At 39.5% G+C, this 26272-nt stretch overlaps 1 protein-coding gene across 5 annotated transcripts in view; it reads left to right on the top strand.

Moving 5' to 3' along the window:
- The window catches only part of RCAN3 (regulator of calcineurin 3), a 32813-nt gene extending 7073 nt beyond the window's left edge, over positions 1 to 25740 (top strand). For 3 of the 5 annotated variants that reach the window (XM_089898988.1, XM_089898987.1, XM_022551849.3), the window contains 4 exons: positions 479 to 733; positions 17519 to 17692; positions 18799 to 18970; positions 19961 to 25740. In XM_089898988.1, the coding sequence (XP_089755114.1) occupies positions 554 to 733; positions 17519 to 17692; positions 18799 to 18970; positions 19961 to 20145 (711 nt within the window). In that variant the 5' untranslated portion in view covers positions 479 to 553 and the 3' untranslated portion in view covers positions 20146 to 25740. Of the gene's footprint in view, positions 1 to 478; positions 734 to 10154; positions 10201 to 17518; positions 17693 to 18798; positions 18971 to 19960 lie in introns of those variants that run through there. The other 2 variants (XM_022551854.2, XM_022551852.3) reach the window with 2 other exon arrangements.
- Positions 25741 to 26272: the final 532 nt, after the last annotated feature.

Genomic DNA, 26272 nt, shown 5'->3' with positions numbered 1-26272 from the left:
TTGTTTAAAAAAAAGGTAAAGTCAGCTTATTGCAGACCATGTTTTAGGGTGCAGACGGTGAGTGAGTCAGTGTGGGTTTTATTCTGCTCTGCCAGTTTCAGTGTTGCAGACCTAAATCCCAAACAAATATGCAAAGGCAGTTCTGGTTCACATTTTCCTTCCCACTGCTTGTAAACTGGTGTACATGTTGATAGTATCTCATTTTGTATTATACCCCCAGCTCCATTTCACTAGAAAACTTGCAGCCTTTTTTTCGTAATATGTCGTTGCCAGTGAAATATATTACATAAAGTATGCCAAGCAAATCAAATTAGTATGTATAGAATTCATTTATGAGGACTGTAATGAGGTTATTTAAACTTTGAGTGATCTTTCCTGAATAAAATTGCTTCATTTGATGAGTCACTGTCTTGAGAATTAATTGGAGCTTTATTGGGCCTTCAAAGTCTTATCTCTGTTGTTTTCTTTTTCTTAACAGTAGATGCCTGGTAGACATCTTAGAACTTTAAGAACGGAAAAGACCTGCTTTTAGGGGATAAAGCTGAGGGTCACTATGAAATCTTGGAATGACAGCCAGTCAGATCTCTGTAGCAGTGACCAAGAAGAGGAAGAAGAGATGATTTTTGGTGAAAATGAAGATGATTTGGAAGAAATGATGGATTTAAGTGATCTGCCTACCTCACTTTTTGCTTGCAGTGTCCATGAAGCTGTGTTTGAGGTGCCAGAGCAGAAGGTAGGCATGTACCCTGCCTTTCCCTGCCTTTGATAGTGTGTTAAATGTGTGCGGGTTCGGGGAAACAGCATGTCGCTGCCCGTTTGCAAAGCTTATTACTGGTCTGTGACAAGTAGAGAAGTGTGCACCAAACTTTAGACATTGCTGGGGCATTTTTATTATGCTTTATGAGACTATCAGTCTGCAACAGATAGGAAATATTTAAAATCCAGTCCTTCCCCACAGACGTTTTGAGAAGTACTGGTTTCTAGTGAGCTCTGAATCAAGTCCTATTAAGTTCATCCATTTATTCATACAACCATTCATTTTTGGAGCCTGTGGTTAAAGAGAAGCTAAGTGATTTTTAGCCTGGCTTCCTATTACTTGGGAGTTAATTCACAAAAGAAGGAGTTATTTTAAGCCTTTTTCTAGGGCTAATTACATAATTAGGACTATTTATGATTTCATTTTAACAGAGTTGTTAGTATTTCTTGTTTTACTTTCTACAACCTGGCCGGGGCAAAATGATTGAGCTTATTTTTTTTAAAGGTTACCCTTCTTTAGTTCATTCATTATTTAACTGGAAAAAGAGATTGTATGTGCGCTTTTGGTTCCGTCGTGACCTCACAAAAGCTTGTGGGTCTTAGTCATACAAAAGTAAAATATTTCTGCCACTGGTATGAATTTTGCATGTTCTAAGACTTCGTTTAAAAATCCTATCACGATCCTTTTAATTTGCTATCTATGCCCTCTAAGTATTTTCCTTCCAGTGACTCTCATGGAGCAGAACTCGATACAGTTTGACTGAGTACGTAGTTGAGTGCTCCAGTGTGTAAGGCACTGTACCAGTTGCTTCAGGGAATTCAGACAGCTTCTGCCACAGAGAATTTACAGTCCTGCAGTGGAGATGATCAGTAAATTGATGTAAGATAGAATACTCGTGCCCTTTAGAGGCACTTGAAAGTACTGAGGTAACAGAGGAGTAGGATCACAGCCAGCTGGAACAAAAGAGCTTACGGGGAGACGCATTGCAGAGGAGCTGTGTGAGTTGGGTAGGAGTTTAGCAGGGAAGGAAAAGGCAGTTCCAGCCAGAGGGAACAGAATGAGCGAAAGAGCTGAATCAGGAGAGCGTGGACCGCTTACTACAGGGAGTAGTGAGCAGTTCTGTGTGGCTGGCGCTGAGGTGAGATGTAGCCAACGTCAAGAGCAGTTGGGCTGGAAAGGTGAGTGTGAGGCATCCTGCAGACTCAAGGAGCTTGCCCTTCTGTGGTCAGTAGCCTCTGAGCAAAGGAGTGGCAGTCAGAATTACACATTGGGAAGGTCAGCCACAACCTGTGAAGGGCAGAGTGGTGGCAAGAGAGCCAAAAGCAGGGCCCGTTGGGGTGCGCTTGTGGAAACCAGCCAAGAGGTGCGGGAGGCCTGGAAGGGGAGAGGGAGAGGGTGGCAGCCACCAGGTTTTTACCGTTTGGGTTTGTTTACATTTACAAATGCTATTTTCTTTCCCAAGTTCGGTCACAGTGTAGACATTTTGAAATCATTCTTCCTAGTTTTCTCATACGTTTTAAGAGCTCTAAATTTTCATGTAATAAGTAATTACGTTGACTTTGTTGTTTGTTGTTGTGAGAAACCACATGTATTACTAGTTTATCTTAAAATTCGTAAGAATTTTTCAAGAAACCTCACAATCTTATCTGTCCCAAGTTTTTCTTTTTTTACTATAGCCTAGGGGTTTGTTTAACTTGCCGAAGTGATGAATTCTGGTTGGTTTTCCATTTTAAAACCATTTAACGTTGTATCTAACCTAAATTTATATTGGAAATCATATCACCAGAAATTCTAGCAGCAGTTCAGTGGACTTCACATTACATACAGTTCTTAACTCATAGTAAATTTTATATAAAAACCTTCATGATAATATCTGAAGCTGCAGAATATAAAATGTTTATATAATAAAATTATATATGGATCATTAATTGGATATAAAGTGTAAGGAGAATCAAATGTTTTCTTTATAGTTTGCTTCTCACTATCAGTGTCTTATTTTGCTTTAGTTTCTTCTGGAATAACCTGTTTGTGCAGGTCATCCACATACGTGCAAAAAACAAAGCAAAACAAAAACCACTTCTGATGGATTATGGGCAAAATAATTCTGATTGCAATTAAATGTTTTATTTTCAAAAGAATTTTAGTTTTTTCTCCAGGTTTGAAAAGGTTTCTGTCTTGATAATTTTATAAGTGTTGGAATACGCTTTTACCCTCTTCTGAATGGTAGACTGAGTAACACAGGTGCCATTGTCATGTGAAGGTGAATCTTCATTTTAGATGGCTGGATTTGGGCTCTACATTTTCATCAGTTTTTCTTGAAAATTGCATGAGGTGGGGGAGGAAAAGTAAAGAATATAGTAAACTGTAAGAAAAATAAACCGAGGAAAAGGCTTATCTCGTCATTTCTGTTTCTGCAGCAGCACGGTTGCTAGTTTTTATACATGTGCTCAGCTAATCAGTGGCTCCATCTGGAGCACTGCAGGTTTAGTACCTAATTTTTCTGTAACAGATTGGAATTTGTTCCGTGTGATTTTATTAACTTGACATTTTTAACCCCAGTTTTCCCTTTCTTAAAATAAAGAAAAATTGAGCAGCCTTCTGGTTTGAACATGAGAGGTCTTCAAAATGCAATTTAGGTTTTTATGATGGGAGAAGCTGGAGTGATTCTCCTTTCTGATTTAGGTCTGAGTATCTGAGGGGACTCAGTAAATGTTGATGGGAAGCAGCATTCCGATAGGACTGACTTTATAAAGAAATGCACGTGGCTTTTGGATTAGTCTCTTCGCAAAGCACTACGCTTCGCGCATGAAACTGTTTCCACTGACCTACTCACCATACGACATTTGATTTATTTTTCTAATGACGATGGTTGGGGTATATTAAGACATCTCTACTTGCTCTCCTGGTCCTGCTTTTTGATCAGTGACACTTAGCATCTAATACAGTTCCCAGTACGGGGCAACACCTGTTAAATGTTTGTTGAATGAATGGATTATGTAAGATGTTTGTGGAGGGTTAGTGATACAGAGCTGTGGTAGAGAAACAGACTTATAAGCTGAGTGAGGTTAAGTAGTATGTAGAAGATTTAATCTGAAATTGTGATTTCAGATACACTGGCGCAAATTCTTCTGTGGTCTGTATAATCATATTCATAATATAATCTTTCTGTCGAACATTTGGTTTCTATACCCTCCATTTAAAGAATAGAAAATATTACTTAAGAAAAATAAATGATATCTGGAAGTTAACTGAAATACCCTGAGTCTTTGGTTTTTAGACCTAATCAATTGTTGAGTGTTCTAATACAACCTTCAATCCAGGAGAAATGAATCTTTTGAGGAGAGTGATTTGTTTTAAACTTGAGAATTGAAAAAGGGGATTCAAAGGGAGAATGTTAAAGTGAACTGTATTTTTAACAGTGCCTGGAACATAATATGGTTTCAGTAAATATTTGTTCAATTGAATCTGTAGTGCCATTCTGGCCAAGAATTAGTAAAAATTTAATTAACTTCAAGGCTAGATTAAACACTAGAGAATCATAGAAGTTTAGAGCTGGAAGAAATCCTAGCCAAGTCTCATACAGTAATTTCAGAGTAACAGAGTAATTGAGCTTGCTTCAGAAACCATTTTTCAGTTGTACACTGAAAACTACAAAACATTGCGGAAGGAAATTAAAGACAACACAAATAAATGGAAAGATATTCATATCCATGGACTGGAATACTTAATATTGTTAAGATGTCAGTACTGCCTAAAACAGTCTATGGATTTGGTGCAATCCCTATCAAAATCCCAAAGATGTTTCCTGCAGAAATAGAAAAACTCATCCTAAAATTCATAGACTCTCAAGAGACCCCCAAATAACCAAAACAATTTTGAAAAAGAACAAAGTTGGAGGACTCACACTTGCTGATTTTAAAACTTAATACAAAGCTGTAGTAATCAAAGCAGTGTGGTACTTACTTGTCAATTATATCTCAATTTAAAAAAAAAGTATGGTACTAGTATAAAGATAGACATATTAACCAATTGAATAGAACAGAGAGTCCAGAAATGAATCCTTGCATATATGGTCAAATGATTTTCAGCAAGGATACCAAGACCATTCAACGGGGAAAGGACAGTCTTTTCAACAAATAATGCTGGGAAAACTGGATATCCACATGCAAAAGAATGAGGTTGGACCCTTACCTTACACCATATACAAAAATTAATTCCAAATAGATCAAAGACCTAAATGTAAGAGCTAAAACTATAAACTCTTAGAAGGAAACATAGAGGGAAAGCTTCTTGACATTGGATTTGGCATTAATTTCTCAGATAGGACACCAAAAGCACAGACAACAATAGAAAAAATAGATAATTGGACTTTATCAGAATTTAAAACGTGTGCAGAGAATATTTTCAAATCGTATATCTGATAAGGGATTAATCCCCAGAATATATAAAGAACTCCTAAAATTCAACAACAAAAACCAAGTGGGGTATATACAACTAATTGAAAAATGGGCAAAAGATTTGAATAGACATTTCTCCAAAGGTGTATAAATGGCCAATAAGTACATGAAAAGATGCTCAACATCATGAATAATTAGGAAAATACAAATCAAATTCACAATGAGATACTTCACACCCATTATTGACAAGGATATGGAGAAATTGGAACCCTTTGTGCATTGCTGGCAGGAACATAAAATGGTATGAGTGCTGTGGAAAATGGTATGGCAGTTCTTCAAAGAATTAAGCATAGAATTACCATATGATCCAATGATTTTGCTTCTGGGTATATACACAAAAGAAAGCAGGGACTCCAACAGATATTTGTACACCAATGTTCACAGCAGTATTATTCACAATAGGCAAAAAGTGGAAACAACTCAAATGTCTATCAACGGATAAGTTAATAAACAAAATGCAGTGTATACATACAATGGACTATTATCCAGACTTAAAAATGAATGAAATTCTGATGCTGTGGATGAACCTTGAAAGACATTATGCTAAGTGAAATAAGCCAGACAGACACAAGAGGATAAATATCGTATGATTCTACTTATATGATATGACAGAAAGTAGAATGGTGGTTGCCATGGGCTGTGAGAAGTGGGGAATTGGGAGTTACAGCTTAATGGGTACAGAGTTTCAATTTGGGATGATGAGAAGTTCTGGAGATGGATAGTGGTTATGTGCAGCAGTGTGAATATACTTAATGCCATTGAATTGTACACTTAAAAATGGTTAAAATGGTAAATTTTGTGTTTTGTATATTTTACCACAAAAAAATGCAACCCCCCCTTTTTCTTGACTTTATCATTCTTTGTAATGTGCTTTTATACATATATAATATATATATAATATGTACATATGTGTGTGTACTACGTATGTATATATGTACGGGCACCTCTTTTGCCCCACTTTGCATGCTTTCGGCCCACGTTTTCACTCCAGCTGTTGTGAGCGTACTCACCTGTGTGCAGGTGTAACCCCACAGCAGCTGGCCTCCGTGGCACTGTGGATATCTTACTCTTTGTCCCAGTGTTTCTCTGCTGACTGTGCACAGATGCTCGTCCGTATTGATGCAGGTGCAGACGTAGCAGTGTGAGGGAGTTAATTAACATCTCACAGGGCAATCCTAGACCAGTGGAGGGCTGAAGCCAGTGAATACGTCCCTTCTCTACTCTCCAGCCACCAGTTCCTTGGCTTCTGGCTCCTCAGAGTGCTCCTAGCAGGATCAAGCCCCAGTTGCTCACAGAGGTGACCAGCTTGGTAACACAACCTGGACAGAAGGAGGACGGGCTTTCCCTTCTTCCCTGTTCCCACCTTGTCACATGAGGTCACTTCCCAAAACAAGCTCCGTGTGTGTACCCTTGCCTCGGCCTCTGCTTTCACAAGGAGCCCAGGGAAGACACAAGTGAATAACTTCCAAGTTTGGTTATTCCTCCTCTGTAAAGGCACTGTCTCAGGCTCTCAAAAAAGGGGCAGGGCTTCCCTGGTGGCGCAGTGGTTGGGGGTCCGCCTGCCGATGCGGGGGACACGGGTTCGTGCCCCGGTCTGGGAGGATCCCACATGCCGCGGAGCGGCTGGGCCTGTGAGCCACGGCCGCTGAGCCTGCGCGTCCGGAGCCTGTGCTCCGCAATGGGGGAGGCCGCAGCAGTGAGAGGCCCGCGTACCGAAAAAAAAAAAAAAGGGGGGGCAATTTTTAGCTTGTGGAAAAAGGATAAAGACTAATATAAAGAAAAACCACGTGCCCACCCAATTTAGCAGATAAAATTTTACTAATAAATTGAACTCCTTTTGTCTTCTCCCAGAGATAAGCATTATCCTGAACTCCATGTTTATCATTTCCCATGCAATTTTAACTTTTTATTAAGTTTAACCATATGAAATTGGTGTATCTGTAGGCCAGAATGGTCAAATACAGGTTTCCCCCTTTCTCCAAAAGTAGAGTATTTCTACAAACCCTTTTGTAAGCTGAAATGGTATAAAATGAAGAAGCAATCCCTTAGGACACATCTTACCAAAGGATGCACAGAATAAATCGAGGTAGAGCACAGATGCTCACAGACACAGTTCAAAGCTAAGGTGGCTTGAGATGCTGAGATGCTAAGGATAGTTCCCCGGGACGGAGCTCGGTGCCACTCTCACCGCTTGCGGTGTGCGCTGCCTCTGTAACAGCTGCTGCAAAACAGATGCTGAATGCGAGTTTCGCCTTTTTTTTGTAAAAGGGAAACATCCTCTTTGGATTTCTTTCAGTTAGTGAAAACACGTACTAATGTAGGTCTTTTGTAAAAGCAAAGCAGCATAAAGCAAACTTTCAAAAAGCGGTGGATACCTGTATTGGCGTTTCTTCTGGTTTAGCCTAATACTGTGTGTATGTATGTATACTATTTTTAAATTTTGCTCTATTTGCAGTTGACATGATTGTCTATTTAGAAAGGAATCTACATAAAAACTCTTAGAACTAATAAGTGAGTTTAAGAAGGTTGTAGGATACAGGGTCAATATACAATATCAACTACATGTCTCTATACTAGCAGTAAACATTTGGAAATTGAAACTTAAAAAACACTACAGTAGCACCATGAAATACTTAAAGATAAATCCAACAAAATACGTGCAGGATCTGTATGCTGAAAACTATAACACTAATGGAATACATAGAATTTTACATAATTTAAAATTTTCTATAAATGGCATAATTATATGTTTTTTTCTCCATGTTATACTTGTAAGATTTTTTTTTTTAAATACCATGCCTCTCCCTTTTGACCTGCAAAGTTTTGTGTTTTTTTAAAATTAATTAATTAATTTTTGGCTGCATTGGGTCTTCGTTGCCGCGCACGGGTTCTCTCTAGCTGTGGTGAGCGTGGGCTACTCTTCGTTGCGGTACGCAGGCTTCTCAATGCGGTGGCTTCTCTTGTTGCGGAGCACGGGCTCTAGGCGCGCGGGCTTCAGTAGTTGTGGCTCGCGAGCTCTAGAGCGCAGGCTCAGTAGTTGTGGTGCACAGGCTTAGTTGCTCCACGGCATGTAGGATCTTCCCAGACCAGGGATCAAACCCATGTCCCCTGCATTGGCAGGAGGATTCTTAACCACTGTGCCACCAGAGAAGTCCCCTATATTTGTAAGATTAATCCATGTTGAGATATGTGTTCAGTGTCGCTTGCTGTATACTGTCCTGTTTTACAAATATACCATTCTTTATTTACCCATTCTAATGTTGGACATTTAGGTTATTTTTGAGATGTTGTTATTGCAACAGTGATGTTGTAAATGTTCTGTATGTGTCCTGTATATGTGAGGGTGAGAGTGGGGGGGTCTCCTCGGGGTATATAAACAGGAATGATGTTGCTGGCTTGTCAGGTTGCACATTTTCACCATCTTAGTGGAGACTGTCAGATAGTCTCTAAAGTTGTACCTGTCTGCATTCCTACCAGCCATGTAGAAGAGTTCCCATTGTTCCATAGCATCACCAATACTTTATATTTTAAGAATTGAAAATTTTTGCCAGTCTGGTAGTTAACATTTTTATTCCTTTTTAACACACTTTTGCGTAAACTGTAGATGAATGCTTCTCAAATTTATCTCTTAGTGAAGGACCAGGTTTTTCCTCCAAACTGTCACAGATTTGTAAAATGCAGTAAGAATGTCACAGCAGTGTAAACTTGCTAAAATGTTCCTAGACCCTTTCTCTCAATTTCTATACCAAACCTTGTTGTGGACCAGTAGCGAAGTTCATGGACTAGCGCTGGGTCCTCAGACCACTGCATCGTATATATAACATTTAGGAAATTACAAATATAAGATTTTGAAATGAAGAAGCTATCTTCAGTTATCTTCAATTATATTTGTAGCTTCCATTGTAAATACTTTGTCTCAAAAACAAGAGTTAAAAAGGGTCTTAGATCATTTAGTTAGGTATCCTAATTATCGGCCATATTAAGAGGTTACTGAGTAGTCAGGTTAGCTGTCATGTTCTTAGAGACAATTGGTTTACAGATTCCACATTCGATCTTGGTTTGTGTATTCAGTAAGTGTTTATTGAGCATTGTGCCAGCCGCAGTTAAAGTTCTGGGGGGACAGTGGTGAACACAGTGACTCTCCAGCCCTGATGGAACATTAAGGAGATAAATATATTTAACATGCAAACAAGTGAATTAGAAGTTCAGATAATAACAAGTATTGCCGTGAAGAAAATAAAATAGTGGAAGGGTAGAGAGTGACTTGATGGGTGACAGTTTTTAACTAGAGTGGTTGGGGAAGGCCTGTCTGAAGAAGTGACGTTTGAAGTCACCGAATAATGAGAAAGAACCAGTATAATATTTAATACTTCCTATAATTTAATTGAGATTTATCCTAACATAATTTTTTTTTTTTTTGCGGTACGCGGGTCTCTCACTGTTGCGGCCTCTCCCGTTGCGGAGCACAGGCTCCGGACGCACAGGCTCAGCGGCCATGGCTCACGGGCCCAGCCGCTCTGCATCATGTGGGATCTTCCCGGACCGGGGCACGAACCCGTGTCCCCTGCCTCAGCAGGCGGACTCCCAACCACTGCGCCACCAGGGAAGCCCCTAACATAATTTTTAAAATATTTATTTATTTAGGCTGCTCTGGGTCTTAGTTGCGGCACACGGGATCTTTGTTGCAGCATGCGGGCTTCTTAGTTGCGGCATGTGGACTTCTTAGTTGCGGCATGAGGGATCTAGTTCCCCGACCGGGGATTAAACCTGGGAACCCTGCATTAGCAGTACAGAGTCTTACCCACTGGACCACCAGGGAAGTCCCCTAACATAATTTAAATAACTTTTCTCTCATGTGTCTATACAGTTGAAATGCCTTATAATTTTTTTTTTTATCTTTCTCAAAACAAATACTGCATTGAAGCTTTTTTTTTCCCCAGTAATCTCAATTTCAGTTGGAAAAGATCTGCCGGTCCCCAAATCAAGGTAGGATTTAAGGTCTTTGGGTTCTAAGAAACATCTAGATTACCCATGTGTATGTGTTCCTAATCTCTCCAAAGCAGGGTGCTCCCATGGGGGAGGGTGGGATAATTCAGGAGTGAGCGAGCTCGGAATAGGCACGTGTGTCACCTCTATACTGCCTGGCACAGAGCCCAGCTTTTGAGCCTTGCTGTGCATTAAATATGTGATGAATAAAAAACTGGGAAGATTATCTACAAGGTCAGGGTACCAACACTCACCAGCGTTTATGTTGAGCCCTCCTAAATTAATTTCAGTAACCATGTCTATTCTGTTTGTTTTATTTTCTTATCTGATTTACATTTCTATTTTTATAAGTTTTATAGGGCATATTATATTGGAATAGCACAACATGTCCATAATATGTGTGTGTATGGGTATGTGTGTATGTATATAAATTTAAAAGTAGATAAATAAATAAAGTATATTGGCAGTGCGTATTGAAATACTTTTACTGGTTTGGGTGTACAAAGGACTTTTTTCCCCAAACCATTTTAAGAGTAAGTTGCCAGCAATGGTGGCCATCGCCCACAATTTTTTAATTTGTATTTGCTACAAACAAGGGCATTCTAAGAGAAAAAACAAAATTCAGGAAATTAACACTGATACATTACATTGTTCTAGTTCTCCAACCCTACTCAAATTTGCGGTGGTTCCAGTAATGTCCTTTATAACAACAGCAACAACAACAATCCAGTCCCTTATCACGCAATGCATTCAGTTGTCAGGCCTCTTTAGTCTCTTTCAGTCTGAAACAATTCCTAGTCCTCCCTGCCTTTCAGGATGCCCACACTCTAGGAGACTGCAGGCTGGTCGTTTTGTAGCCCATCTCTCAGTTTGGGTTTGGCTGAAAACTGTTTCTTCAGGGTCAGTCAGGTTGTGCACCTTTGGCAGGAACATCACAGAAGCGATGCTGTCCTCTTCTCACATCCATCTTTAATTTGTCCTGTTACCGATGAAATTCACTTTGAGCCCTTGATTAAGACAGTGTCTCCCAGGTTTCTGCACTGTCGAGTTATTCTTATTTTCCTTGTAATTAATAAGTACTTTGGGGGAGTTACTATGAAAGTAAATATCCTGTATCCCCGTCAAGTTTTAAACATATTTACTCATATCAGCAAGATTCGTGGTTTCCTATTTCATTCATTGGTTATAATCTGTTACTGTCACGATTTTATGCTCACTTTCGTCCCAGGTTTGGCCAGCACTTGCCCCTTCCAGGTGGTCTCTGTGTCTTTTTGACATGTGCCCATCACTCTTTGGGTACCTCTTTAAACTTTCTAGCATAACAAACTATTCCAGAATTATCTTGTACTCTCCCTGCCCCAGCGCTGGAATCAGCCATTCCTCTGAGGAGCCCTGATTCCTTTCAATGGAGAACAGTCATATTTAGGAACCGAGATAGGAGTTAGCTGTGTGTGCCGGGTGCTTTCGGAGTCTCACTGTTCCTAGGCCTCTGGCACAGAGATGGGAACTATGTGCAAATGAACATATTTGCATACATACCTGTGTTTACACGTATACTTCCAGCTCCAGTCCAACACTAAAGAATTGTTTCTAGTTTTCTCCCTTTTCAAATCTGTAACTATTTTCTCTGACAGAGAGATAACTAGCTTCCATTATCTTATTATAGTTACTTATTCAATCACTTCTTCTGTATCACCTTAAATTAAATCACCACCCACCCCCTTTCCCATGTGGACACCCACCTGTGTTCCAACACCCCGTGTCAGGTCCCACCCTGCACCCAGACCCACCACAGGAAAGTCCCCTTCACCCCACCTGGGTTCTGATACTCCCGTGGGTGCCCTCCTTACCCTGCTCGGGATCCAGTGTCCTGTGCTGGCCTCTTACAGACATATCCCTACCCACCTGGGCTCCAAGCTCCAGGCTGGATTGCCTTCCTGAGCAGGTCCCCTCCTCGGCCTTCTCACGCCATCAGCCTGCCCCTTTGCTGGATACCTTCCCTCTTGCCCTGCTCTGGGCAGTCTTCCTGCATGGACATCCACCTCACCCCACTGAGCTTCAGCACCCTCTGTTGGGCTACCCCTATGTGGGCACACTGTCCTCATCCTTGTTGGGCTCCCGCACCCCATGCTGGGCCTGCCTCCCTCCCTGGTGTCTGCCCCCCTTAACCCACCTGTATCTGACACCCTGCTCCAGGCTCCCCATCAGCATGGACACCCCAACCTTACTTGGCTACACCTGAAGGCTTCTGAACCGAATGTTCAGGAAGAGGAAGGATGCCTTATTCTTTTTAAAGGAACAAATAATACACTTCCTTCTCAGACTTGTTTCTGACATTCTTTCAAGTTTACATGTCTTTGGAAAGATGGGTCCCTAACTTGAAAAATCACCTTCATTCTCTAATGTCCATGAAGAAAACACCACCAGAAAGGAAATGAACGTCTACCCTGGAATAAATCACACAATCAGTATTGTTCCTTGTTTTAGCCTCAATATCTAAGGTAGTACCTGGCCTTATTGAATGAGTGAGTGGATGAACAGTGAGAAAGAATTTATCAAGACACATACACACAAAGATCTAGATGGAGACCAAAGAAATGGAACAGAGCTCAAGTTACTGCCAATCCTTAAGCACATGGACAAGCCCGAGAATGAAATGTTTCTTGGTCTTTGTACGTAACTGGCCTTGACGAAGAGGAATCGTGTCTTGCTCCTCCACATTTTCATGCATGCTGTGATAGCTTCATATCAGCCGTTTCCATGTTTTAAGTGGCTTTTCATTCTGTGCAAGCTTGGCGCCATGAATACATACATAGTAAGCAACTCCAAGGCCATCACCAAACAGTTGACTTTATGAAATAGAAAACAAAACAAAAAGACAAAATTAATACGGAAGATTAAAAGCCACTGGCATGGAAATAGTGTATTTTTTCAGTATGTACAATTCAATTTATCGCTACAATAAAAAAAAAAACAAAAACCCTGCTATCCTCTCCCTCAGTTCAAGTCAAAGTTCATAGCAGAGTAATGCAGAGTCCTCAGTGTCATAACAGAGGAGCAGTGTCCTCTGCTTCAAGGGGTCAGGGTCACAGGTCAAGTTCAGAAGAACCCTGGGAAGATGGACACTGATTCTATTAAGCAGTGGTTCACTGTATCACCCACTGCAACCGAGTCTCCTGGGAGGGCATGTCTCCTAGGTGACTGCTCCATCAGCTCGACACATCTGAATTACACTAAAGGACTGTCAGGAAGGGCAGGTTTTAATTTTCCACTGGCGACCTCCGTGGTACTTGCTATCTAGCTCACACTGTCATCGCTGTGTGTTTACCTCCTTCCTGGGCATCCACATCACACAGTAGAACAGCTATTTTTGTGACCACAGAATGGCAAATGGATTATTGCAACAGCTCTACCTGTTCCTGTTACTAATAGTGATAATACTCCCTATGATGTATTGTTCTAAGACCTTTAAATGGTCTCTCTTTCTATCACCAGTAACCCAATGAAGTGAGTACTTTTACTATCCTCAGTTAATGGATAAGGAAACTGTAGGCACAGCAGAAGTGAGTAACTCGCCCAAGGTCACACAGATGTATAATGGAGCCAGGAGTTAAACGCGGACAGCCAAGCGCCAGAGCTCTGTGCTCAGAAGATAAGTGGCTGGTAGAAGCCATAAGACCTTGCTGAAGTGATCTGTCCAGGCTGTGAGTTCCTCCTTAGGTCTTCCTTTTGTGGTCTCATGTTTGAAGAAGTGAAGAGTCTCTGTTACTGGATGCAAGAAGGAGTGTTTTACCCATGCTAAATAAAGGCCAATGAGCAGAGAGCCTCAGGAATGGATGGTGTGTACTCATGTCCCCCTCGCAAATGCAGAGGTGGGTTTTGTACTTGTTCATCAAAGCCAGTGCTCGGTCACTGAAGTCACAGGAAAGATACCACCATGTGGACGACATTGTCCCTGACTGGGCCATCGGACCATCTACAGGCTGGCACATGCAGTTCTCTCTACTCCAATAGAAGCCTGAGGCTGGATGTGAAGTTCAAGCTGAACCTGAACTTCCCTGAAACTTATTTGAAATTTAATAAACCTCTAAACAATTCATGAGACAAGGAAGAAACATAATGGAAATTAGACTAAAGTATTTAGAATCAAATGGTAGTGAAAATAATATATATTAAAACTTGTGGGACAGCTAAAATAATACTTAGAAATGTATATTTTTAAAATGCTTATATTAAAAATGAGAAAAGTTGAAAAACTAATGGAGTAAGCATCCATCTTAAGGTGATAGGAGAAAACCTCAAAGAAAAGAATAAAGAGCAGGAATTAACGAAAAGTGAATAAACATACATGGAGAGAGCCAATAGTGTCAGAAAGGTGATTCCCCAAGGAGAAAGAATTATATCTCTCCACTTATATGGGTCTTTAATTTCTTTCAACTATGTCTTATAGTTTTCAGTGCACAGGGGAAAGGATAATCATTTCAACAATGGGTGCTGGAACAAAGGGATAGCCATATGGGGTAAAAAATGAACTTTGACCCTTGTCTCACATACAAAAATTAACTTGAAGTGGATCATAGACCTAAACGTAAGAACTAAGCTATAAAACGTCTATAAGAAAGCATAGGAAAAAATCTTAGTGACCTTGGGTATGGCTGAGATTTCCTAAATATGACACAAAAAGCACAAAGGTTTTTTGTGGGGTTTTTTAAGTTATTTATTGTCTTTATTTTTTATACTTATGTGCGTTTATACTTGATACAGTTCTTTTTTTTTAACATCTGTATTGGAGTATAATTGCTTTACCATCGTGTGTTAGTTTCTGCTTCATAACAAAGTGAATCAGCTATACATATACATATATCCCCATATCTCTTCCCTCTTGCGTCTCCCTCCCTCCCATCCTCCCTATCCCATCCCTCTAGTTGGTCACAAAGCACTGAGCTGATCTCCCTGAAAAAGCACAAAGGTTTTTTTTAAGTCAACACATGGAGTCAACACTTCATCCAAAAACAAAACAAAACAAAAACCTTGCTTTTCAAAAGATACTCTTTCAAAATGAAAAAGGAAAGCAAGGACAATATTTGAAAGACATAGACTTGACAAAGGGCTTCTATATAGAATACATAAAAGAACTCTTACAACTTAATAAGAAAGATAGCCCAAGTTAAAAGTGGGAAAAGATTTGAATACACACTTGACCCAAGAAATTATAGAGACGGCAAATAAACTTAGGAAAAGATACTCAGTATCAGTAGTCATTAGGGAAGTGTGAATTAAAACTACAGTGAGATAATACTGTATCCCAGTACAATGGCTGAAGTTAAGAAGACTGACCGTACCAAACGTTGGTGAGAATGTGGAGCAGCTAGAACTCTTATACACTGTTGGTGTAAATGTAAAATGGTACAATCACTTTGAAAATCAGTTTCTGAAAAGTTGATCATATACTTGTCATACAATTCAGCCATTCTACTCTTAGGTATTTACCCAAAAGAAATAAAATCATATATCTACCCAAAATGTGTACATGAATGTTCATAGCAGCCTAATACCTAATAGTTCAAAACTAGAAACAGCCCAAATGTCCATCAGCAGGTACATGGGTAAACATCCTTACAGTGGAATTCTACTTGACAATAAGAAGGACCACAAAAGAGAACCCAGTAATATGAATCTCAAAATGATTATGCTCAGGGAAAAAACCTGGACCTCCCCACACACACACCAAAAGTACATTTATACAAAATGCTAAAAAATACAATCGAATCTAGAGTGATAGAAAAAGAGATGGTGGTTACTGGGGTGAGGGGGGGCACCTCATACACATCTGCTTTATGTTAAGTAAGGACTTAAACATGAAAGGTAAAACCATAAAACTTTGAGAAGACAATCCGGGAGAACATCACTGTGATCTCAGAGTGCAGAAGGATTTCTCAAGACACAACACAAAAGGAAAAAGTGGATACATTTAGTAATGTTCAAATTTTAATATTTATGGTACCTATAATTGACAAAGAATTAGTATCTCTATAGAACTCCCATGACTCAATAAAAAAGGACAACCCAATAGAAGAATGGACAAAAGACATGAACAGATACATCACATTAAGAGGAGCCCCAAATGGCCAATAAACATGAAACGAGGTTCAACCTCTTTATTATTCAGAGAAACGTGAATTATAACCAAAATTAGAGCCCATTTCATATTCCCTACTTCACATTGATAAAAATTTAAAGGTCTTTATAAAATGTTGGCATAGATATGATGCAACCAGAACACACATTCACTCTTAGAGAGTAAACTGATATAAGCTCTTTGGAAAACTATTTGGCAACATCTACTAAAGTTAAAGATGTGCCAGTGCTAAGGCCCAGGGATTGCACTTCAGAGAAACTCATGCATATAGTACCAAGAATGTTCATAGCAGCACTGTAGTAGCAAAATCTGGAGGCAGTTCAGATTCCAGCAGCACTAGAGGAATTGTGGTATGGCTCTACAATGGAATACTATACAGTCATTAAAAGGATAGCTCATAGTTACACGCAGCAACAAGGAAGAATCTTAGGAACAAAAAGCAAGTTACAGGGCTCCCCTGGTGGCGCAGTGGTTGAGAGTCCGCCTGCCGATGCAGGGGACACGGGTTCGTGCCCCGGTCTGGGAAGATCCCACGTGCCGTGGAGCGGCTAGGCCCGTGAGCCATCACCGCTGAGCCTGCGCGTCCAGAACCTGTGCTCCGCAACGGGAGAGGCCACAACAGTGAGAGGCCCACGTACCGCAAAAAAAAAAAAAAAAGAGCAAGTTACAGAGGAATATGTGCAAAATGATTCAATATTTAGGGATCCATATAAATGTTGTAAAACTATAAAGAAAAGCAAGGGAAAGATAAGCACAAAATTCCAGAAAATGGTTACTTTGAAGCAGGAAAGGAGTAGGATGGGGGTAGAAACTCTGACACACTGTGGACTTCAAAATGGTAGTAATGTTTTTGTTCTATAATTGGGAACGTTTTTATGATTTTTATACCTTACGTTTATTTTATAATACTTTACATATGATTTTATAATATGAATCTACACTATATTTAATAAGGTTATTTTTAGAATAAGGGCAAACTGCAGAATTTTAGCATATGACTAACAGGATACCTGTTCTTGTATACCTACAAGAAAAAAATGCTTTTTTGGGGAAAAAGGCAAATTATAATGAGTTCTATCCCATTAATTATGTTTAATGACTTAAATTTCCTCTTGGTAAAGGTTTGTCGTTTCTCCCCCCGCCCCCATTCTCTCTGCCTGGCTGCCCCTCAATTTGTAGGAGAGATTTGAAGCGCTTTTCACCATCTATGATGACCAAGTTACGTTTCAGCTGTTTAAAAGCTTTAGAAGAGTCCGAATAAATTTCAGCAAACCTGAAGCAGCAGCACGGGCTCGAATAGAACTCCACGAGACAGACTTCAATGGGAAGAAGCTGAAGCTGTATTTCGCACAGGTACTTCATGGTGCAGAGGGCAGTGTTCTCTAAACTTGTTTTCCTCCATCCAGAAATACTGTCAGTTCTCCACTTTCTCTATTATTATGCCAGAGGTCTTTGATATGAACAATCCCCAGGGAGAAAAATATTTTTTCCTTTATTTTACAGATATATACATTTATTTATTAAGCATATTTGCCGTCCTAGCTTTGTTTTGCTTAAACATGAAAAGAGTTTCAACCTCTTTTTTATTCAGTTTAAGGAATTCATTTTTCTGGCAGCTTTTCTCAACTGGGGTTGAGAAGGTTAAGTAAGCCCTAACACCTTAAGGCCAGTGAATTAACTTTTCTCCTGTGCATCTAGAATGGCACTCGTGCTGGGATATCCTTGGAAGAAGTGAGAAAGTAGTCTATGGAATCATTTCCGTGTGCTGTGATTCATATGAGGCACCCCTTTGAAAATGCCTCCCAGCCGAAGGGGTGAGCAGGGAGGAGGCACGGCACATACAGAAAGACTGTTTTAGACTTTGGAATTGAAAAGGATCCTGTGAGTTGCCAAGAACTGGCTATGCTTATTATTCTAATCCTACATTGATAGGACTCTGAGAAGCCAATTTCTTCTCGGAAGAATTAGTGAAATAAAGGCATTAGATGATGTGTTAAGGGCACTGTTTTATTTTCAACACAGAATTTTTTCCCTTGGTCTTAGCTTTCAAAATAGAAAAAAAAAATTAAGGGGTTTGTCATCTCATACTCCAAATGAAACCCATGTTTGGACTTTTCTTGGTGGAATTGATGGAGATGGTATAACCTAATCTCTTCTAAAACTGGGATTCAGTGCTTAGTACCATTCATTGTTCATTCATCTCTCCACCAATTTATTTTTCTATTCAACTAATCTTTATTGAGCACATAATGCTCTGTGCTGTGCACTGAGTGTTCAGTGGTGAACCAGACAGGCACAGACCCTGACCCAGCCACTGGGAGATGCACTGTTAAAGAGAAATTTTTAATTTTTAAAAATTTTCTCCCAAGAGATGTTCTCCCAAGAGATGTTACAGTTAATGTAAAGATGAAAGAGAAAAATATAGTCCAGTCAAATTTTGAACATCTCCCTCCCTGCAGGTACAGATGTCCAGCGAAACACAGGACAAATCGTATTTACTGCCCCCCCAGCCGGTCAAACAGTTCCTCATCTCCCCTCCTGCGTCGCCTCCAGTGGGGTGGAAGCAGGGGGAAGACGCGATGCCTGTTATAAATTATGATTTACTCTGTGCTGTTTCCAAATTGGGACCAGGTAACAAACTTCTGTCTCTCCTGTTTTTTTCCCCAAGAAACTTTGGTATTAAAGACTGTATTCAGCAATTTGTGTTCTAGCCAAGTAGTAAGAGCATGATCAGCATGGAGGATAAAACCTGGGTTCAAATTCTAGCATTTGCTAACTTTGTGAACTTGAGCAAGTTACTTAGCTTCAATTTTCTGAGCCTCTGTTTTCTCCTCTAAAATCCAAAATAGGGATCATAATAGCTACCTTTCAACGTGGTTATAAGGATTACATGATATGTATGTAATAATTAATCTAACTGCGGTTTTTACCGCTATAAATTCCAGTATATAACAGGTCGTTAGTGAATATTAGTTGCCATCAAAATAGACAGACGTCACGTTGACTAGTACATCAGGGAACTGGTGGTGATACCATATCATCCCTTCCAGACTCTTCTCCTGTATTTATTTTTCATTTCTTCTTTTCCTTCTCTTTGATTTCTCTCTCTCTCTCATCCCTTTAAGACAATCTAAGAAATCGGCGCCATTGTTGTTCATACAAGTTGTCCGCCTAAAGTAATGTTATGTCTATTATAGGGGATACAAAAGGCATTTTGAGGGGAAGTGGCTAGTTGTTGTTTTTAGACATCAGAGCTGTATCTTGGATCTCTGAGGTCCTATAGTAACGAGATTGCCGATGCTGCCCGGAACCTTACAGGTGTCTACCAAGGGAAAACCAGAAACCGTTATGAAATTAAGCAGACGTACTTGTGTTATTCATAGAACAGTAATTAGCACTTACATTTTAACCCCCAAGACCTCAGTACTCCGTACTAGCTAATGTCTTAAAATGCCAAAACTCTTTAAGAACCTTAAAGCATCAGTTCTCTAATGCCAAGACAAGATGAAGTTCTCTGAAATAGGATTTAAGGATGGAAAAACCAATAATGAGCAATGAAACTATGAGTAGAGCAAGAAGTTCCAAGGGACAGAACCCTTCCTTTGCTGTTTACCTCCACAGGAGAGAAATACGAACTTCACGCGGGAACCGAGTCGACACCGAGCGTGGTGGTTCATGTCTGTGAAAGTGAAACTGAAGAGGAAGAGGAAACAAAAAATCCCAAACAGAAAATCACCCAGACAAGGCGCCCTGAACCTCTGACTGCAGCACTGAGCAAGCCCCGGGCCTTCGACTGCACGCTGTGAGGCTTTGGTTGTGGGGCGAGGCTGCTGCCACCTGGGCTGGGGTGGTGGAGACATGCCTGCCCCGTGACCGCTGCTCAGCTGAGGCGAGGACAGGAGGGAACAGCGCCTGCCTTGGGGACAGGGGAGTACAGAGTAGCAGCCGGGTTTACCTGTTCAAAATTTTAACTGTTGCTCTGAGCAGCACGTTAATGTAAAGGATTAGCCCCCAACATGTGGCAACTCTTGACCATTTTTAACAATAGCAAATTGGGAGAATGGCTCCCTCCAGCAACGTTGATTTCCCTGCTTCCGTATAGCATGGGGTACCGCAAAATGAAAACTCTAGTCACTGAGTGCAGTACCATTTTTAAGAACTTAAAAATAGTCTTACAATTTTAATAATGTAGTGTGGGATTTTTTTGTAATGGTCTATTGGCTTCCAACTAATCTATTGGTAAATGGTTAATTGCTCTTCAATATACATGGAATTTTTTGCACAGAAAGAAACCTGACATAGAGAGTAATTCGTAGAAAATCATTTTTCTCAAGTGATTTTTCCTTAACTTTGGGGAAGAAATACCCAATTCCCTTTGACTGTCAGAATCAAGGGACCCAAATCTATGTGCACATTGTTCTCATCCCGAAAGTGATACACAGACCCCAGTTCCTGATGTGCCATTCCTCCCGGACACAGAGCTGTTGCTTTGGAAGGCAGGACGTATCCCTTGTGAGCTTGATGACTGTGACCTCAGGCGGCCACTGCACTCTACCATTTGTGACCACGTCCTGGCCTGTAGCTCGGACTGTCTTCAACCACCAGTTGAGTTTTTGTTATGCATATTTGTGTGTCATTATTCTTGAATTAGAAAAGGTCATGATAAGATTTTCCATTTTTAAATTGTCCATTTAAACATTTTTCAGTTTGATTTGAAAGAAAAGTCACACACATTCTTTTTCTGTGAATTAGGGAAAGATGGGGCAAACAGAGATAGTTTTAATTGGACTTTCTTCTGGGTGAAATTTTTTTACCCTGGCTTCCAGTTGGCATTTTCCCCTAAAATAGAAGTGTTTCCTACTTGTGTTTCAGAGTGTATCGTTGAACCTGCTAAGGTAGAAGCAGACATCTTCTTAACTCTTTGTGGTCTCTTTGGACTTTGAGGTCCCTTTTATAGAGAAGCATCAAAACTAAGAATGCTTTGCTTCAGGTCAAGTGGCTCTGCTGATTCTCTGCTCACTCCGAGGTTTTCTTTGTATGGCAAGTGTCTGGGGTTCCCTGGTGTGCCTGTGCAGGGACGTGTGAGTTTAGACTAATAAACCAATATGGCTGCCACTACAAAGAAAGAATAATGCAGAAATTCAGACTGTGCTGTCTATACATTTTTGGTAATGTATTTCTGTGGTCTAGATGTTCTTATTATGGTAGAATTTATTTCTAAGGACATAAACTTTATTGAAAAAAAAAAGAGTTTTCTATATTTTCCTTGCCCTCAAATACTCTGAGATGATCAACTCTTCTATTTGTATATATCCACCACTGGTAAGCCTCAGTGTAAATTCAGTTGAAACTTGTGATTCTGTAAGCAGTTTATTAAACTCATTATTTGGCAGTTTAACTGGCAGCCACTTAATAAATTTACTTTGCAGTTCTAAATTCAGCATTTTGTCACTCTTTTATCTGGGTGTACTAACTTATTGCAGGACGGACCCTAAGTCAGGAAATGTATGTATTTTCAACATTTGGGAATTTTTGAATTTCCTTTTAGATCATATTTATTTGCTATAATTTTCTAAGTGGTCAAAAGTCATGATGTTTTATTATCTGGCTTGGCTTTCATGCTCTACCTTCCAATTAAAGAATATTCTATCCCTAACTTAAAACTGTCTTTTAAAGTCAAACAATGCAAATTACCTGAATATTTCTTTTTCTCTTTTCTTTCTTTTTTTCCAGTGTTGAATAAATTGAAGAAAAACTTAAACCAAAATTAAATATATATTAAGTAATATATATTTTTATTTAAAATATAATTATTTAATATATATTAAACTTTTCTGAAAGGAAAACATTTATATTTTCATTCTTTCTAGTATAATATTTCCACAAGATGAACTCTAAAAGAAAAACTACTATATGCCCATTAACTTTTTTTTTTTTTTTTTTTTAATTTTTGGCCATGCCCCACGGCTTATGGGGCCTTGACCAGGGATGGAACCCGAGCCCTCAGCAGTGAAAGCACCAAGTCCTAACCACTGGATCGCCAGGGAATTCCCTCCCATTGACTTTTAAATATTGTGAAATCAACCAGGATCTCCCCAGGTATTATGAGCTCTTTTTTTGGCTATTTTGTATCCAGTTCATGTATCCATCTTGTGAGAGATAAGTCTCATGCATCTTTTTTTTTTTAAGTACCTTCTAATAAGTTTATCTACTTCTTCTTTGAAATTGAGTCATTGCTTAGATTTAACTCATAATATGGTAGCTATGTTTTCTTTAGAAATGATAACCTCTTCTTGGGAATCAATTTATGTAGACAGTTATGGGGAAAGAAGATGATGTTTTTCGTTAGGAAAAAACATTTGCGAAGGATAAGAAAATTGTACGACAGTAAAAATAGTCGACAGAACCTGTAATGCATGGGCTATTATGATCTAGGTTCTTTCAATTTACCCACCGGATGAAACCGGAAGTTAATCTATTTAAAAGTGTACCCCCGTGAGCATCTACTAGTTTAAGGTGCTAAGAAGCAGAAATGGTAAGAACAGTTAGTTCCCTTGCCTTGGAGAGCTGAAAACCAGGTGAAAGCCAACTAGTCTTTTCACATTCTCCTTCGCCAAAATATTATACACTAAAACCTATCAGTAATTAAGAGCCAAATAAAAGCTCCTGGGAACTTCTAAGTTCAACATAAAGGGTTTTTTTTTAAATTGAAGTTTAGTTGATTTGCAGTGTTTTGTTAATTTCTGCCATACAGCAAAGTGATTCAGTTATACATATATATACATATTCTTTTTTATATTCTTTTCCATTATGGTTTATGACAGGATATTGAATATAGTTCCCTGTGCTGTGCAGTAGGACCTTGTTGTTTATAACGTAGAAGTTTAGGTAAACATTGTGGTTAATGGGATGTTCAAATCAAAGAGATGCCAGGAGATAGAGTCAGGTTAGCACTTCCATTCTAGAATACGGTTGTTTTTGTTTCCCACTCACAATAATTCTGTCTTTTTAAAATGTTGTGATATAGGGAATTCCCTGGTGGTCCAGTGGTTAGGACTCCGTGCTTCCACTGCAGGGGGCCTGGGTTCAATCCCTGGTCAGGGAACTAAGATCCCGCATGCCACACAGCAGAGCAAAAAAAAAAAAAAGTTGTGATGTAAAGTGAAAAGATTTGATTTCTCAGAATCTCAATTACAGAGCTGAAGATGACTTTGGAAATCATAATGTACTCTTCGTGTTACTCAGATTAGAAAACAGGAGCTGTGACTTGCTGTGAAGCCCACAGAAGGCAGCCCTGGTTCTAGAATTGGTAGTCCTAACTCCCAGGCTAGGGCCTTCCTCTAGTTTTTCTCACCTTAGCCTCTTAAAGACACTCAGAGGCAGTGAATCCCAGTCATAAGAAAAGAAACAAACAAACAAAAGGGAAAAAATTCCTTTTCCCCTGATGCGATACAATGAATAAGAAAAATCTTATCTGATGAAATCAGTGACTTAGTAATTTTAATGAATGAATTCGATGTTCCATGTTTTGTCTTTGTTGTCAGTGTACCATTGGGTTTGGAATCTACTTAAATATTGTCTTGGTAGCAAGGAATTGTGTTGACATTTTATCAATATGTGGGCTTTCCTAGATTTCATAGTAATGAGATTAAAATATAAATAGGCATACTTGAGATGTGATTCTCATGAAGCATAATGAGATCTAATATGATTTGAAAAGAGCTTGCAGTGGAATGGCACGCTCACTCAGTGCCTATAAGCTGGAGTTCTGTTGAAGATTGAAGGCTGACCTGTGCTTCAGGCTTCTATATAGACTCTTACAGACCATGGCTTCATTTGTAAAAGGGAAAATCTCACGCCTAATTGAGCATTGGAAAATGTACAAAATTCTTTGGTTCATCAGGGTCACTGTCTGCTGGATCTCTCTCTTTTCTCCACAGTTGTGTACTTCATATCCGACCTACAGGTGAGCTTGGTCAGTCTTTCTCTTCTTGGCACACTTGCATTTATATCTTCCTGTAGGAAGGGAAATAAATTACTGACAATAAGTGTGACAATATAAAGAAACCAAAGACTTGGAGAAGTAGTTTCCTCCTAGCTGAGGAGGTAAGTCCATGTTGTAGAACCTCGCCTTTTAAAAGGTTAAATAAATTTAAAGAGTAAGATTTGTGAACCTTGTCCAACAATTTGATAAATACATGTTTTTTAAACTTCCTTTGAAGTGGGGTCAGCCAGAACATCTTCATTGAAATGCAGTTTTTTTTAATTGCATGGTACAGATGAACCAGTTTGCAGGGCAGAAAGAGAGACCCAGATGTAGAGAACAAATGTATGGACACCAAGGCGGGAAAGTGTGGGGGGGATGAATTGGGAGATTGGGATTGAAATGTATACACTGATGTGTATAAAATGGATAACTAATAAGAATCTGCTGTATAAAAAATAAATAAAATACAAAAAAAATCATGAATCGGGGGAAATTGTAAAAATTTGTAGAGTGTTATTATTATTACCAAATATACAAGCAACAAAGCCACTGAAATTTGCAACGACTCCTAGGTTCACTGACCAAAAAAATTATAAAAATGGTCAAGTTCAAAGTAGAAGTTTCCAGCTAGGGTTAAGAACTAACCTTGGACTGAGTCAAAGTGTCTCTGTCCATTTAAACAAAAAGTTTAAAGGCCTTTTACTAAATCAGCCATGTGGTCCATCTTGTAAACCTGCATTTCCTTTTGAAACAAAACCACGTTCTGCAGGCGCTTAGAACAAAGCGTAGCCTTGACTGAATGTCCATTCTTGCCGTAAGGGAAGATTTATATCTATGCAGCTAATGTGCGTTTTTCTGTATTGTTTTCTGCGTAGTCCCCAATCTTCCTAACTCATATTAGGGACTGAGGAGAGATGAAGGTGGCTAATCCTGTTATTGTACCATACTCTTCCCACTGCTTTCTCAGCCCAAGTCGGGGCGCCCGTGATTTCATTCGTGCTGTATTGTGCGTATCCTCCAAGTTGAAGAAACGTTTCTCCACCATTTCACTCTTCTGTTAACTGAACCCAGGAGTTGAATTTGTTATTTTACCTGAACACATGTGTGATCTTGTGTTACGTTTTGGGGCACATCACCTTTCTGGTACTATCGACTGTAGTGAATATTATTGTACTTCAAGAAGCTGGTCAGTAATTCACATGTGTGTATTCCACATTTTAGTGTGTTTGAAGTGGCAATTCGTAGTTTGTAGTGCTTTGTTATTTGTTAACTTTGGCTCTTCTGTATTTTGAGGACATTTAAACATTCCTCATCCTATCAAGGTGATAAAAGCAGAATGTAATTTGGGGGGGAGTCTTTGTGATTCGTTGTAACAGTTTTGTTTTTAAAGCTAATAAAGTTAGGTTTTTCTTAATCCTTTGAACGGAGTTTTCTTAGTATTTTCAATTAAGTATCACATTTAGGTAATAACACAAAAGGCAGAAAAGTGAAATATTACGTTTGATTCTTTAACTAGATCCCAGCTGGACATTAGTGCTGGGTTTGTGCCCAAGTTAAAGGTGGTGACCCACCGCTGACTCTGGTTTGCGTTCGTCAGCAAGAAAAGCTTTTACCCTGGTTTGTTCCTCAGTTTAAAATGATTTACTCTGGGAATTCCCTGGCAGTCCATTGGTTGGGCTCTGCACTCTCACTGCCGAGGGCCTGGGTTCAATCCCTGGTCCACAAGCCACGGGGTGTGGCCCCCCCAAAAAATTGATTTACTCTTGTTAAAGGCTTATTTTCTGTCTTGGTTAAAAAAAAAAGCCTCTAACTCAAAATGTTGAAGTTAAAAATGACTGTAGAGGTTATCTAGTACAGTGATTTTATATATATATATATATATATCAGTTTTTAAGCTGTTGAACTCTGCTCTTTGTTCAGAAAAAGTCTTATGTAAATCCCAGTGT

Source organism: Delphinapterus leucas, chromosome 1 (genome assembly GCF_059928025.1).
Source record: "Delphinapterus leucas isolate spDelLeu-1000000601 "Yukka" chromosome 1, BTC_Dleu_Yukka2, whole genome shotgun sequence".
Lineage (NCBI taxonomy): Eukaryota > Metazoa > Chordata > Mammalia > Artiodactyla > Monodontidae > Delphinapterus > Delphinapterus leucas.
The sequence above is the reverse complement of the archived record's forward strand: the minus strand, read 5'-3'. Positions and strand labels throughout refer to the sequence as shown.